The following is a 17,305-nucleotide window of genomic DNA, read 5'->3' as shown; positions in this document are numbered from 1 at the left end:
CCAGGCTGCACAATTCAGAATCCTGATGTTGCCCCTTTTCTGGCTATGTAACCTCACAGCAAATTACTTAACAGCTCTGTGTTTGTTTCCTGATCTTTAAGGGGATAATCACGGTATGTAAACAATCCTTATGTGGCTGGTACAGGTAAGTGCTCTAATAAATTTTAAGTATCATTGTTGTTGTTATTTTCCTTAGGTAGTTTTCTTATCAAAACATGGTTAAGTAACCAAGTTATGGAGAAAGTGCCCTCAAAAACAGCTACTGAAATACACATAATTACAATCACTGTAGTAAAGTTTGATTAAATATAAAGGGTAAAGAGGAAAAAACAGTTCTTAAAAGGACCATTTATAAGTTAAATCCTACTTAAAATACATGCACAAGAAATTTTGCCTTTTAGGGACTTCCCTGGTGGTCCAGTGGTTACGAATCCACCTTCCAATGCAGGGGACGCAGGTTCGATCCCTGGTCAGAACTAAGATCCCACGTGCAGTGGGGAAACTAAGCGAGCGCGCCACAACTACTAAGCCCACGTGCTCCAGAGCCCACAAACCCTCGCGCCACAGCGAAAGACGCTACGTGCCACAACTAAGATCCAACGCAGCCAAATGAATAAATATTTTTTTAAAGTTATTCCTTTTAATATTAAGAACAAACAAGTTCATTCTCAAAATCTTTCATGAAACAATGGTTAAATGCTAATGCCATAGTGTTTCTGGGTTTCACTAGGGGTCAGGCCCAGGTAAATGCTTCAACACAAATGCCATGGCAACAGACGTGTCCCTCATTAAGCTACATTCCAGAATCCAACAAATATTTGGATTTTACTTTAAAATAATCATTAGTACTTTTACTCAAAGATGGCCTTTTAAAAAAGTTATGCAGTAGGAAGAGTACGTGGCACTTCCTCCCTTGAAGGAACTTCTATCAAGTTGGAAAACCAGGCCAGAGTCACAGAAGGCAGGGTCTTTATAGCTGTGTGACCTCAGAAAACTCACTGAACAGGTCTCTAAGATTCAGTACCTCATCTATAACTGGTGTTAACATCTATCTCCCAGGTTTTGTGGGGGATGGGGAAAGGGGGACAGAGGAGGCAAACTAAGATTCATATGAAAATGCTTTGAGGATGGCTTACACATATGCACACATTGCTAGTTCTGACCCCTTTCACCCACAGGCAGTGGGAGGGGAGGCCGTGTACCAAAGTAAAGTTAAACTGCAATTTGTGTTTGGGGTACTTAAGCCTTGATCAACGTTCCTATTCTATACAGTTGCTGGAAATGTAAAACCTTGTTATAGTCTCAGATTTGGTTTTTTAAATATGAGACTCCAGAGATCACCGTAATTCATGAAAGACATATTAGGGCCAAGCATCCTCCTGCCTAGCACCTTCAAACTCATAACAAAGAAAACCACAATCCCTATTTCTCTTTCTCCCCTCTACCAGCATTAACTGAATGCGGCCATAATAAGTGATGGTAAAATGTCTTTAAGAAATCTTTAGAGGTATTCTAGAAAATTAACCCTATTTATGTAATCGGTATAAAAATCTGTTATCAGCTTTTTCCAAAGCTGAAAAGGACTTTGATGAAAATCCCAATAGTAACAGTACTCTCAAAATTTTTTTAATTTTAAGCTTGCGTAACTTGATACTAGATGGAGCTTTATGAACTATTAAGCTCATATAAGGGACCTCCCTGGTGGTCCAGTGGTTAAGACTCTACACTTCCACTGCAAGGGGCACAGGTCTGATCCCCGGTTGGAGAATTAAGAGGCTGCGTGACGCATGGTGTGGCCAAAAAATAAAATAAATTTGAAAAAAAAAAAGCTTATATAAAAGGAAATTTAATCTATTCTAAGTTTGGAAGGATGGAGGTCTAGAACCTCTAAATATATTCAGCCATAAGCACTGACCCAGTGTCAAAGGCAGATTAAAAAAAGAGGTTAAAAAAAAAGCACGGTGCAACCTCAGTGCAAATTAGGAACGTTAAGAAATGGACAAAACTGTCATTTTTGTTCCATTAAAAACAGAGCCATGTAACTAACATCTAATGCACAGCAATAACTGGGAGGAACTTATAAAATGAAAACAAAATTCAGGAATCTTATCTTTACAATGGCAGTATTTGAAAAGACGTCTTATTTAACTTAGAGTATTTGAAATATAACCCACTTCAACGAAGTCACTTTGTGTTAGGTCCATTTTAGTTTAGCACTTAATAGTAATGTTTAAACTAGTAATCTGAAAACATTTTCTGAATTTTTTTTTTTGCTCTTGGATCCTAATCTATCTCTGCCCTATAAATAACAGTTATGTAGGCACTGACTCAATTTTTAAAAAGAGTTCTGATAAAATATTTTCTAATCCAGTTAAGAGACTCATCACAAAAAGTCACTCTGCTGTTACCACTTCACAAACATCTCATTCAGTTCTCCTCATAACACTAGGAAGTAGGCATTATTATTTCTGTAACATCCATTTTAAGGAAGAAAAAACTGAGGGTCATATAAGTCAAAGAACTTGCTTAAGATCATAGGACTAGTATGTGATAGGGTCATGAATGAACCCAGGTGAATCCACAGTAGGTACTTTCAATCACATTAAAAATAAAGGTAGGGATTTCCCTGGTAGCACAATGGTAAAGAATCCGCCTGCCAATGCAGGGAACCCTGGTGCGAGCCCTGGTCCGGGAAGATCTCACATGCCGTGGAGCAACTAAGCCCATGTGCCACAACTACTGGGCCTGCGTGCCACAACTACTGAGGCCTGGCGCCTAGAGTCCGTGCTCCGCAACAAGAGAAGCCACCGCAATGAGAAGCCCACACACTGCAACAAAGAGTAGCCCCCGCTCGCCAGAACTAGAGAAAGCTGGAGCTCAGCACCGAAGACCCAACACAGCCAAAAATATAAATAAAGTGATATATATATATTTTTTTAAAGTAACGATTTTTCAACTAGCTCCAGTAACTTTAAATAACGCCAAGAATCATATATTGTAGATTGTCGAGTTCATGAAAAATGTTTCTATCTAAACATTCCCATTAAAAGCGGACCCTGACAAGTATCATTTGACTTGTTTCCCTTCCTGTTTTTAAATGAACATTAAAGTCTTGAGACATCAATACCAAAGTTTTAAAATTCAACGATCATCCTATAAGCCAAACTTCAAATTTTCACATCTAAAGAATATGAAAGAAATCTCTAAGTTACTTTGGAGCTAAGCCTGAAAAAATGTGAACCTGTGAATTGTTCTCCATGTCCACCCCCAGAGTCAGTAAAGAAACAAAATACATAACTTTCAGAGAGCAGAGGGAATATAGAACAATCAGGAGATTTGAGATATTAGACCATTTCTCATTATTACACCCATCAGGCCGAAGGGACTGAACGAGAAAGGTAAACGTTTACTGCACTTTACACATTTCAGAATTATAAGTGACAGTGAAAAAGACAGCTGCAACACGAGCCCACTGTACCCGTAAAAGCTGAATCAAATAATTACATTTATCACAACTACACCAGGTCTCATTTCTAGCTTCTGTAAATTATACAAAGAGACGGCTATTAAATATTGATGCCATGCCATTCTCACTGGAGCTGCCGCGAAGAGCCTCCTGCTTACCAATTTTTGTCATGAAAGAAAAAACGTCCTTATTTTCTAGGTAAACCCCAAGCCACTAGAATCTCTCAGATGGGCTATCGCATTGTCCTTCCCGGAGGAAACTGTCAGGGCCAACCCCACACACCCAGGGGAGGAGAAACTTTCAGCGGAGGGCGGGTCCCTGCGGGTCCCGGGGCAAGGGTCCCTGTTCTCCTTCTCCCCCAGCTGTCAGCCACAGGTCGGGCGGAGGGGCGGAGCCAGCCCCGGCTGTCCGCACAAAGCGAGCCAGAGAGCGGCGGGCGCATCCAAACCCAGGCCACGCTGGGGGGCCGCGCAGGGCGGAGCAGGTGGGGGCACTTACCCAGCAGCAGCACGTTCTTCCCCGCGGGGAGCTTGGAGCGCGAACGGGTGGAGACCTCGCTGAGGATGCAGGACCTGGCGGGGAGCAAGGCGCACGCTCAGGCTGGAGCCCCTTGCGGGAGGAACGCTACCGGCCTCGCGCGCCCGGGCGGGGGCGGCCGAGAACGCGGCGGCCTGGGCCAGGCGCCGAGCGCCGGCGGGCACGCGACCCCGGGGTGTCCCCGGCCCCGGGGTGCCGGCGGGGACCGGGGAAGGGTGCGGTCCTTACCAAAGGTTCTGCCCATCCTCATCGTCCCCTGCCGCGGTGCCGCCGTTGCCCGAGGTTAGCTCGTTGGCCAAGGGACCGCCCGTGTAAGTCGAGGTTAATCCCGCCGGAGAGGAACCGAAAGAGCCGACTCGCCCCACGGCCGCCATCTTGGTCGGGAACACACCGGTCCCAGCAAAGCTGAATGAGCCTGGCGGCGTCGGCGGCGGCGGAGGCGAGAACCCGGATACGCAGCGTTCGGCGCACGGCAGCGGGGCGGGGCCTGCGGGGGTGGGGCCCAGGCACTGCAGGGACTGATGGAGCGAGAGACGGCGAACTGCGCGTGCGCAGCAGGCTGCCGGCCGGCGAAGGGGAAATGCGCGTGCGCAGGTGGCCTGGCGGGCCGCAATGCTGCAGCCCCAGTCTTCCTGAGCTCAGCGGGAAGAAGCGCTTCCTGCCACCCCCTCCGCAGCCCTAGGCTGCAGCTGAGCGCGCTGGGGTGTGTCAGGTGCATAGTGCTCCCTCCCACTCTTCAGTCGGGTCCACAAACCCCGCAGCGGGTGTGGAATTCCTGCACTGTCATTGCCGTCCCGCCTGCTGCAGTTGGAGTTGGTTGTTCTTTGTACGTAATACAAAAGAGATTCCTAATTTCATCCTGGAATCTCCTTTCACCATTGTTCTGCAGATTCTCTTTGCCTCATTCCTGTGTCGTCTTCTTTCTTATCTTAGTGGAAAACTTTCTCCATTAGTATTATGAGAAAAAAGTGTATGGCTACATTTTTGGATACCTGTGTATTCAATCAAGGCCCAGATGAAAGCTTAATGAAGGAACTATTTACAAAGGTGTGACTGATCCGAAGAGATGCAGCTAGTAACAGCAGGATGATTTAGGGCTGAAGGGGAAAAAGGAAGGGATGTTTGCAAGAATCCAGAGAGCTGCAGCTATAGGAAAAGTGTTGATCAGCAAGATCTGTGGCTTTGAGTAAAGGAACACAGCAGTAACCGCTCTTTCTGCCCTGTGGTATCCTGCCAGTGTCTCACATTTGCAACCCTACCAGAAGCCAGAGGGCAATCAGTGATAGTTTGCCTGGGTATAGAATTCTTAAGTGGCAAATTATCTTCCCTTATGTTTTTCAAGGCCTTGACCCCTTGTCTGCTAGATTTTAGTGTTGTCCCTGAGAAATCCAAAGTCATTCTGACTCCTAATCCTTTGTTATGTTTTCTTTTTTTTTCCCCTACTTGGAGACTTTTAGAACTTCCACAGATTTCCACTAACACATATACCCCCTTCCAGTGCCTGCACTGTCATAATAATTATCCTGCCAGTTATCATAGACAAATAATCCATACCCTTACACTAAAGCAATCTCTCCACTTGTGCACTAGATTTCATTTCCTCTCCTCCACTCAAGGACATTGCTCCAACAATTCTCCCCCCTCTTTCTCTATATAATCACTTATTGATTTCAACTGGATCATTTTCTCTTAACCCTGCTCCTTCACCAGCTACTGCTATATTTCTTTCCTCCCTTTTACAGCAAAACTCTTTAAAATATTTGTCTTTATATGCTGTCTTTGATTCCTCTTCCCCTTTGCCCTTAGAACCCACTTCAATCAGGCTTTTACCCCATGACTCCACAGAAACTGCTGTTATTCTTCTTATCAATGATCTCCTTGTTGCTAAATCCAATGGTAAATTCGCCTTCCTCATCTTTCTGGACCTTTCAGCAGCATATGGTACAGCTGATCACCCCTTCTAAATATCCTTCTTCACATAGCTTCTGGGTCACAATGTTCTCTTGGGTTTTTTTCCTGCCTCACTAGCTCAGACTCCTCCACCATTTCCTCATTTTCCTGAGCACTTAATGTTACAGGACTCCTGGGCTCAGCCTTTGTTCCCCTTACCTATACTCACTCCTTTGGTGATCTCACGCAGTCTTGTTGCTTTAAATTCCATCTGTATGATAAAAAACTCCCAGGTTTCTCTCTCCAGCCCAGAGCTCCATCTAGAACTCCAAATTAATATATCCAACTGCTTTTTTTTTTTTAATTTTTGGCTGCGTTGGGTCTTCGTTGCTGTACACGGGCTTTCTCTAGTTACTCTTCGTTGAGCAGGGTCCACTGCGTTGCGCCGAGTGGGCTTCTCATTGTGGTGGCTTCTCTTGTTGCAAAGCACAGGCTCTAGGTGTGCAGGCTTCAGTAGTTGTGGCACATGGGCTCAGTAGTTGTGGTGCATGGGCTTAGTTGCTCCACGGCATGTGGGATTTTCCCAGACCAGGGATCAAACCCATGTCCCCTGCAATGACAGGCAGATTCTTAACCACTGAGCCACCAGGGAAGTCCCCCAACTGCTTCTTCCACATCTCCACTTGGATGTCTAACAGCACGTTTCAAACTCAACATGCTCCACATTGAGCTGCTGACCTCTCCCCTCAAATCCTGCTTCACCCATCACCTTCCCCACTAGGTAGCGGCTCCTTGTTGCCTGAACTATTCTTGACTCCTCCATTCCTTTCACACTCCACAAGTGAATCCATTAGGAATCCTGGAGTCTCTACCTTCGAAATATACCCACAATCCAACTTATCACTCATTCTCTGATACCACTTTGAGCTATCATCTCTTGCCTGAATTGCTGTAAAAGGCTCTTCAACATGGTAGCTGGAGAGATCCTTTAAAAAGGAGTTCCCTGGTGGACCCGAAGGGAGTTCACTGGTGGTCCAGTGTTTAGGACTTGTTGCTTTCACTGCCGAGGCCTGGGTTCAATCCCTGGTTGGAGATATATGATCCTGTAAGCCAGCGTCACCCCCCACACCTGAAAAAAATATCAGATCATGTTACTCCTCTACTCAAAACCCCACAGTCACTCCTCATTTCAATCAGAGTAAATGCCAAAGTCCTTACAATGACCCACAAGGCTCTACAGAATCTGGCCCCTACTGCCTCTCTGGACTTTTCTGCTCCACCCTGTCCCTTAGTTTCTCCCATCCAGCCACACTGGCTCCACTGCTGTTCCTTAAACATATTGTGTATCCTTTTGATTTAGCTGTTCCTTCTGCCTTGAAGGAGATAAGGAGCTGCCCAAACCAATATCTTCCCCCAGATAGCTACTTGGCTAACTCCCTCTCCTCCTCCAATGTCTTTGCTCAGTTCTCAGCCTCTCAATGAGGTCTACCCTGACCACCTCATTCAATGCTGCAACTTAAATCTTCACCCCTGCAATTCCAGGTTCTTCTTACCTTGCTTGCCTTTTTGTTTTCCATAACACTTACTACCTTCTAACATAGTATAAAATGTACTGATTATTACCTCCTAACATAGTACAGTCATCCCTCGATATCTGCAGGGGATTGGTTCAGGACCCACCCACAGATACCAAAATCCATGGTGCTCAACTGTATATAATGGGGTAGTATTTGCACTTAACCTATGCACTATCCTCTCATATATTTTAAATCATCTCTAGATTTCTTATAATACCTAATACAATGTAAATGCTATGAAAATAGTTGTAAATACAATGTAAATGCTATATAATTCATTGGAACTTAAGCTCTTGAGCGCTTCACTAATGTACCCTAAGCACTTTGTGCCTAGAACATAGCAGATGTTCAGTGAAGATTTGTCGAAGGTATGAATAAAGGAACAGATTTACTGCTTGTCACCAGGTTTCTAAAATTTCAGGATGATGATGATGATGATGACGACGGTGTGTGTGTGTGTGTGTGTGTGTGTGTGTGTGTGTGTGTGTGTGTGTGTTTCAAGAGGAGAAGGGGATACAAAAAAATTCTTCAACACCGGAAAGCAGGAGCTCTCTTTTACAATATTTTAACCACTTTTTGATATAAAGTATTCCACGTCCTCTTGCTACTTTAACAGGTTGCCTGAAGACTGATTTACCTATTCTTGAAGGCTCTGGGCCTCTTTAGATTTCTCAATAATATTCAATAGTATCCTGCTGTTGTATGGGGAAGTCTTAGATCCTGCTGGGATACCCCAGGGTGTACCCCAGATATCCTTTCTGGTTTCATTTCTAATTCAGCTGAGCCTGGGCACCTGGCAGTGGGAAATGGAACACTAGTCAGAGAAGGGACAGCTCCTCTCTCCAGCTTTCCATCTCTTGGGAGCTATGTCTCTCCTCTCTCTCTGTCAACTATCATCCTCTGCTTACTCATCAGCTTCCTCAAGGCCACAGTTAGGTATTTCTGTATCTCAAGAAAAGCAATCATTTGTCAGGCACAAGAGCTCTGCAGAAAACTGCTTAGGGAGGGGAACCTTCTGGAGGGCCGAGGTGGGGGATGCAGACCACTTCCTCTTTCTGCCAGGGATGCCTCCCTCTGAGTTTGAGAACTGAGACAAAGCAGCCACCCCTCAAGCTGCTTCCTGTTGTACCAGCTTCCACAGGCCGCCTCTGGCAGATTTTCAGACAAGACTTGCTTCACCCACTGCGCCAAATGCTGGCAATCACAGTTGATACAAATGCCAGCTGAAAAGCCAAAACCAAAAGAAAAAGGAAATAAGCCAGGCGATGAGTGCCCCTTAAAATGTGACTTTATGAACAACTTGAAAAATAAAAGTGTCAGGACAAACTTCAGAGGTTAAAGAGTGCCATCCCCTACATGATGTATGAATTTTTTTTTTTTTTTTTTTTTGGTAACATCCCTGACATTTGAGACAAAACGGTAATGCTAGAATTGGCAGAGTCCTTGCTTACAAGTAAGTAAGAGTAAGTCCTTTCTTACTCTCCAGCAGGAGATCCAGGGATCCAATTAGAGGGAAAAGAGACACCGAATCTTGGTTTTCTGCTTTCCTTTGAGTCATTTTTATCTCACTCTAAGTACCTCCGTAGAATGAATACAATGATGGGTATTTAATTCACTTCTCAGTCACCAGTCCCTCTAAATTACAGATCTAACCTCTCTCCTACCACTCACCTAGGATTTTTATCAGGTGAGCCCTGACAGAACTTCGTACCTTAGACAAAGAAAGAGATGGGGAAATACCTGACAGGAGAAGATGGAATTAGACATTTTTAGGGGCTTTTTTTTCCCCCTTCATGGGAAACAGAAGAGAATCTCCTCTATTTCTGGGTCTAAAATGAAATCCATGCCCCTCCTTTTTAAAAAATAAATGCTTGTGTATGCATTTGTGTGTGTTTGTGTACAAGCATACTTCAGGATTACAGTTTACAAAGAAAAAATGTTTCATTTGCTTATAAATGTATCACTGAAAAATAATATGCCCTGAATAGTTTTTAAAATTCCAGAATAAGACAATAATTAGAATTGTCTTTTCATTTTGGACTGAGCTCCTCACCACAATATCCATGTTCATTCCTGGAAAATGGGTGATGAATGAAAGGGTAACGACCTGTAAATCAATCCACATTCACATGGAGTAGATGCTCTGTGAGACACAGGGAAAACAGACTTATCTTTTAGGCTAGAAGAATGTTTCTTCATCTAAACATTTTAATTATTTATACATTTTTAATACAGAACAATTAGGATTTTTAGAATGCTTTGTTGTCATTGTTGTTTTAATCTGTTCTTTCCCACTGAAAAGAAGAAAGAAAAAGTTTCACTGATTAATATATTGTTAGCTGGATACTTCTTACATATGGTTTTGGAGGATCTCATTTCCTTGTAATCAGATACTCTGAAGTTCAAGTCCATTACCTTTTCAAAAGAATAGTGATTTTAATGCCGCTTACTTCTTAGATTTCCAGAATTACACTCTGCCAGCCTCTTTATTTCCTAAAGGAGAAGATATCTAATAACTGACTTTATAGATTGAGATCTGCCAACACTAGATCATCAAGGTCATTAAGTTTTTCTGCTCTGGGAGCTCTACATGAGGCAAAAAATATGAAATTCCATGGCATTTTTAGAAATGCACTGTCTTTTGGAGCTGCAGGTGATTTCATGTTCATAACAATTTAGTCTACTTTAGTCTAGAGCTAATTATGGTTTCTTATTGCTTTTACTAAAAGTAAGCCTAGAATATAACCTATTATATTCTGCACCAACAAAAACATTATGTTTGTTTCTTTTTTCCCCACATGGGAAAGAGGATGAATTAGTTGCTCAGTGGGAAGTTTCTTATAAGCAAAATGAATCAGTTATTTTACACCATGTAAGATTAAAGAGTTGTTTATTCTAAGGTGTTTAAGGAGATTCTAATGATCTTCGACTTTTCCCTATTAGAAAACAAAGTTAGAGCTGCCAAGTACTGTAAAGGTGAAATTGGGAAGCAGAATGTCCTATCCGATTCTTCCTCAGAAAATCTCAGGATTGTGTTGAAGAATCAACCTCATCTTTTATTTCAGATCATTGGTAAATGATGACAGGTAACCTAATAGAATTTTCACCCTAGTACATATATATTTTTTAATATACCGGCTCTAGCGTAAGGAGGATATTTCCATATGACCTCATGGTTTAAAATTTTGCTTTTAAATAGCAATATTATATTGAGTCTGACATTTTAGACTCTGTCCACACCATCAAACCTAAGTATTGGATTAAACAATGTTAATTATAAATCCAGTGATAAAACAGCTGATTTGCAGGGACTTCCCTGGTGGCACAGTGGTTAAGAATCTGCCTGCTAATGCAGGGGACACGGGTTTGATCCCTGGTCCAGGAAGATTCCACATGCTGTGGAGCTACTGAGCCCACACTCAGCAACTACTGAAGCCCTCTAGCTCTAGGGCCCACGTGCTGCAACTACTGAAGCCCGCATGCCTAGAGCCCATGCTCCGCAACAAGAGAGAAGCCACCAAAATGAGAAGCCCACACACCGCAACAAAGAGTAGAGCCCCCTCGCCACAACTAGGGAAAGCCCATGCAGCAATGAAGACCCAATGCAGCCAAAAAAATAAAAAAAAGAAAGAAAGAAAAAGATAGCTGATTTGCATCATTTAGATGAAATAAAGTGTTTGGATTCAGCGTTTGCAGTGAGGTGCATGGGGTCATGGGTACAGCCCAGGCTCCAGAATCAGACCAATGTGAGTTCAAATCTAGACTCTGCCACTTATTATGTGACCTTGGAGTTGTTTAAACTGTAAAGCCTGTTTCCTCACCTCTAATAGAGTTGTGAGGTAAACAAATGGAATCTGACATATAGTGAGGACTCAGCAGAAATATTTACTGTTATTCTTATTTGAAATAAATTTATTAGGTGTTTTGTAGAGCAGGGTTTCTCAATGTTGAAATGGTTTAAATGTGCACACGAATTCCTTAGAACCTTGTTAAAATGCAGATTCTGATTTAGTAGGACTGGGATGGGGCCTGAGAGTGCATCCCTAACAAGTTTCCGAGTGGGTATCTATACTGTTGGACCACAAAGCAAGGATATGCAGCAGAAAGAACTCAGACTTTGGATTTATCCATCTGCAGACTGGGATCCTGGCTCCAAACATGTTAGCAGTATGACCCGGGCAAGGTCAATATTTCTCATCTCTAAGATGGAGATAATAATATGTATTTCTAATTAAATCAATCTTCTTTAAATAAAAAATAGTGAACTCAAACAATACCTGACATATTGTAAGTACTTAACAAATCTGAGTTCAGTTTTTCTATAAGAAATGCTTTACTGGTCCATCCAGTATGGGAGACTTATGGTAGTTTTGAGACTATAGTAGTTTTCCTTCGTGGAAAAGCTGAAAATTCCAATCTTTGAAAATTTCTTAGAATTTGATCATTATGAAATCCACTTCAACGTTGATTTAAAAGTTTGTCATTGCATGGGAATTGGGTTTGGGAAAATGCCCCAGGCAAGTGGTGGCACCTAAAGTCAGAGTGGGTAGAATTTCTACAAGTAACTGAGATAACTGAGGAAAGAAGATAGCTTGTGAAGCATTTTATTTTACCGACAGTATTTTTACCTTTTATAGTATGGAAAATGTCAAACATATATCACAGTAGAGAGGAGGTATAATGAACCCATCACTCAGCTTCAGTAGTTACCAGCACATGGCCAGTCTTATTTTAGTTTGACTCTCACCCTCTTCGTCCATCTCTGAATTATGTTAAATCAAATCCAAGACATAGTATTACTTCACCCATAAATATTTCAATACATATTTTTAAAAACCAAGGACTCTTTTCTTTTAAAAACATAACCATTATTGGGGACTTCCCTGACCATCCAGTGGTTAAGACTCCAAGCTTCCAAGTGCAGGGGGCGCGGATTCGATCCCTGGTCAGAGAACTAAGATCTGGCATGCTGCACAGCACGGCCAAGAAAACAAACAAAAACCATAACCATTATACCGTTATAATAATTATTTCAAACATACTGCAACTACTGAATTTATAGCATATATTTAAATTACCATCCAAGTTTTACTATAGTTAATGAGATGCGTGTATACATGTTAAAGTAGAATTCAAAATAGCCCCACACTTAAGAACAAAGTAAATAATGCTTGTTTTCTAAACATTGCTGTTGTCAAAGAGGGCAGGGCAGTCATTGTCTTACCTGCAGGACTGACATCCTCAGCATCCTTCCTCTCACTGCCAGTTCTTAATTGATCTGCCAAGTCTAGGTGTTGATTTCCTCTCCACATTGTCCTCTGTATTCTGAGCCTTCCCTGTTTGATTCTCTCCAGCTGACAGAAAAGAGACTGCTTTTAACTTTTGCCAGGAGCAGGCCCTTCCAGGCAAGCTGATCTGAGTTCGAAGCTCACACGAAGAACGTAGGGTTCTAGGATCTCATAAAATGTTAGACCTGGATGGGACTTCTCAGTCACATCTGAGGTGCAGGATTGTTAAGTGACTTGCCCTGTTTCAGGATTACCTAAAAACCTCTCAAAATAAGGGCAAGTTATTGCACATCTGATCTGATCTTTCCATAATGGTAAAATTTCAATCAAGGAGTTTGATCTCTTATTTTAAAACATTTGGTTAGCCTCTCTAGCTTCCTGCTAAGGACCAAAGTTTTGTTTTCCTTTTTTTGTCTTGGACATTTAGAAATATACATGATTAGAGCAAAATAAAGTCATTAAAGGAGATGAAAGGTTTTTCAGCGTTATCTCATTGAAATCCTTTTTTGAACCCATATAAAATTTCTAATTATAAAATATTTCAAACGTATAAATACCAAAAAGTAATATATATCTATTGTTATATTAATATGCATTAATAATATGCACATTATATAAAAGTAACATAATATCACCATGGAACGTCTTTCCCTCTTAGAATTTATTGTTATCGAATATATTTGACATATAACACTGTATAAATTTGAGGTATACAATCCTCTTAGAATTTTTTAAAGGAAGTCCACTTTTCCAGTCCTTTCTTTCTTAGAGGTAGGCTCATCTTGAAAATAGGTGAATTTGGGGACTTCCCTGGCAGTCCCCTGGTTGAGACTTCTCCTTCCAATGCAGAGAGTGTGGGTTTGATCCCTGGTCAGGGAACTAAGATCCCACATGCCTCGTGGCCAAAAAACCAAAACATAAACAACAGAAGCAATATTGTAACAAATTCAATAAAGACTTGAAAAAGAAAGTCAGCATCAAAAAAAAATCTTAAAAAAATAGGTGAATTTCATTCTCATGCAGATGTATATTTGTATATTCAATTGTAGGTTTTAAATTTTTACATAAATTTTATTTTAATACATTTATTTATTTTATTTATTTTTGGCTGCATTGGGTCTTCATTGCTGCACGCGGGCTTTCTCTAGTTGCAGTGAGCTGGGGTGGGTGGGCTACTCTTTGCTGCGGTCGGTGCACCTGCTTCTCATTGCGGTGGCTTCTCCTGTGGCGGAGCACGGGATCCAGGCACGCGGGCTTCAGTAGTTGTGGCTCGAGGGCTCTAGAGCTCAGGCTCAGTAGTTGTGGCACACGGGCTTAGTTGCTCCGCGGCATGTGGGATCTTCCCAGACCAGGGATTGAACCCATGTTGCCTGCATTGGCACGTGGATTCTTAACAACTGTGCCACAAGGTAAGTCCCTACAGGAATTTTATACTATGCATACATTTTACAAATTGCTTTTTTCACTCAATATTATATTTTCAAGATTGAGCCATGTAGATATATAGGAGGGTCTTGGACCATTCATTTTAGTTGCTATACAGAATTCTGCTGTATTAATAATCCAGTTTATTTAATCTACTCTCCCTCAAAGGAAGAGTTAAATTGTTCTATTAGATACCTTCTGTTAGACTTATCACTAGGTACCCTATAGTTCTGGTAAATAGGCTAAATGGCATTGATTCATTTGTTATTTATTAATGGAATAATAATAAATTAAGGTTATGTAATTGTTGGTTTCTGAGATATCAGCATGCTATTATTGCTGTTTGTATATTGATCCTTTATCCACCAATTTTGCTGAACGATTTTATTCATTTCGAGTAGATTTTCTTGTGGGGGAATGGTATCATAGCCCACCACTTTCCTTAGTACTTCTTACTGTAACAAGATAGAGAAATTTGGATTTATCAGAATTTTAGAGGAAAGCGTAGCTGAAAGCTAGAGAAACAGACGGCTTGGTGGGCCTGGTCCTCTTGAGAGAAGCAGCCAAAGCTTGGGGACTGCCCACCCAAGGCTCTGTGTACAGAGGGTGTCGTGGTTTTGGAAAGCGGGGGGGTGACCCGAGGCGCTGGATGGTGCCTCGCAAGATGGCAGAGACTGTGTGATCTGCGATGTGATCCCCTCCTCTGTGTCTTAACATGTTTTCAGTAAAAATAGAAAACAATCGTAGGCTTAGTCTCATTGATATTCTTGCAGGAACCACCGAGGAGATGGAGTTTTGTATCCAGACACGATGCAGGAACAATAGAACCGAAGCTGCCAGGATCCAGACAAGCATGAGGAGGTGGAGTCTGAAATCCTGTGGAGGCACCTAGTAGGAGGGCCCCCCCTCCGCGACACTCAGGTGTGCATTGACAGTCATGTGATTTGCATGTGCAGAACGCACTGTCCAAAGACAAGAGTCACTTCCTTTTTTTTGCCAAAATTTCTTCTTTCAAAGTCTGAGTTTGCTAATTCTTTGGCCCTCTTGAAATTAGAGTATGATCCAAGGGACATGGGGAAAAAAATCTCCTTCAAATTATCTTCTTAGTGGCATGTCACAGGGCGAAATTCCATCATTAGATTCATTTCTTCAGGGTGCCCTCTACACACGTAATGAGTTATGGCCTTATGGTTTTGGGGGGTTTATTCGGCCCCACAGCATGCGGTTCCCCAACCAGGGATTGAACCCGTGCCGCCTGCACTGCCAGCGTGGAGTCTTGACTACTGGACCACCAGGGAAGTCCCTGACATTATGGTATCTGAGGAAATAATAAAACAATACTGGATAACTAATTAATGTTAACATAGATTAGCTGATTCATTTAACCCACTACTAAAAAGGAAAAGACAACGGCAAAGAGCTTGGAGTGGAGGGTCAAATGACACGGCTTGAATCCTCACTCCTCCATTTACTAACCCTGTGCTATTTGGAGCCATTACTTAATTTCTGTTGCCTTAGTTCTTCATCTACAGAATGGAAATTAATAAATAGTACTTACCACATAGATGCCTGTGAAAATTAAATGAGTTAAACTTTGTCAAGCACTTAGATCATTCCCTACCTCATAGAAAGCACTATTTATTATTAGCTTTAATTACTATCCTCATTGGAGAGGAAGTAAAACTCTGAGGAATGGCCCAAAGGACAGCTCATTTTGAGAAGATAAGGAGATGGGGAAAATCTACCCACAGTGTATGACTGAAACCAAACAATCGGGAGCAACGGAGGGAGGGGACATCGAGAGTGAGAATGGAGGCTTTAAAGAAGAGGGACCAGATAGAAATGGTTTCTCTTTTGAAGTTTCACACAGAACAATGTCTAGATGCCTGGTCCTTGCATTTAGGGAATTATAAAAGTTTGTCACCAGATATACCGGGTGGTCAGCTTTTGCTGCAATAATGCTGCATAAAAGGGCACCCCGCAACTCAGCAGCATACCACACTAAGCATGTATTTATGGCTGTGGGTCTGCAGGTCAGCTGGAATTGGTTCCTGACTGTGGGTCTGCTCCACAGGGCTCCTTCTGTGGTCCAGGATGAGGGCTAGTGGCTACCTGGGTCACGTTCTTCTCCTGGTGGAGGTCAGAATCTTCCAGAGGCCCGGGTGCAGAGCTCACAAACACACACAGAGAATTGACAGTGTGTCGGCTCTGCCCTAGTTCCATTGGCCAAAACAAACCACATGGCCAAGCCCAGCATCCGTGGGCTGTGGAGGTACTGTTTTCCCGTGCAGGTGGGGCAGAGAAGGAAGGAATATATCCTGAACAAAATTCTCACTTTTCACACCTTCTGTCTAAGATTTTATAGTTGTTGGGTTTTTTTAACTTATTTATTTATTTATTTTTTGGCTGAGTTGGGTCTTCGTTGTTGCACACGGGATTTCTCTAGTTGTGGTGAGCGGGGGCTACTCTTCGTTGCAGTGAGCGAGCTTCTCATTGCGGTGGCTTCTCTTGTTGCGGAGCATGGGCTGTAGGTGTGCAGGCTTCAGTAGTTGTGGCACATGGGCTCAGTAGTTGTGGCTCATGGGATCTAGAGCACAGGCTCAGCAGTTGTGGCGCCCGGGCTTAGTTACTCCATGGCATGTGGGATCTTCCCGGACCAGGGTTAGAACCCATGTCCCCTGCCTTGGCAGGCAGATTCTTAACCACTGTGCCACCAGAGAAGTCCAAGATTTTATAGTTTTGATTGTGTCTCTTCTCAGCCTTTATTTTCTTAGACTGAGGAATTTCAGTCTCTTTCTTCTCTCCTGATTTGCTTTGATTTTTTTGTTTCCTCACCTTGTTAGATGTGACCCATTTTGTTGGCCTTCTCAATTATATCCCTTCTCGATTATATATACACATTGAACACCTGAGCATCAGGGTAAAGCTGGAAATAGATGCCAATGTCCTTTTCTGGGATCAAGATGAATAAACAGAGTGAAAGGAAACTAACATTTTTGGAATCAACTGCATGCCAGGCACCAAGCTAGATATTCTTCCCGCCATGTTAGGGATTCTTCATATACTGTCTCTTTCAATCCTCACAGATCAAACACCTGTAGGGGTGAGGCAGGCACCTGAGT

The 17,305-nt window shown here is 42.5% G+C and overlaps 1 protein-coding gene across 1 annotated transcript in view; it reads right to left on the bottom strand.

The window, feature by feature from the left end:
- Positions 1–4,475, bottom strand: part of DYNC1LI1 (dynein cytoplasmic 1 light intermediate chain 1) — a 46,998-nt gene extending 42,523 nt beyond the window's left edge. The window contains exons 1-2 of the mRNA XM_059077370.2: positions 4,232–4,475; positions 3,965–4,038 (exon numbers count right to left, since the gene is read on the bottom strand). Coding sequence (XP_058933353.1) covers positions 3,965–4,038; positions 4,232–4,377 — 220 coding nt within the window. The 5' untranslated portion in view covers positions 4,378–4,475. The remainder of the gene's footprint in view (positions 1–3,964; positions 4,039–4,231) is intronic.
- Between the last annotated feature and the right edge of the window lie 12,830 nt (positions 4,476–17,305).

The sequence above is a fragment of the Kogia breviceps genome, chromosome 10 (genome assembly GCF_026419965.1).
Source record: "Kogia breviceps isolate mKogBre1 chromosome 10, mKogBre1 haplotype 1, whole genome shotgun sequence".
NCBI lineage: Eukaryota > Metazoa > Chordata > Mammalia > Artiodactyla > Physeteridae > Kogia > Kogia breviceps.
Note: the sequence above shows the minus strand (reverse complement) of the source record. Positions and strands in the feature narration are given on the sequence as shown.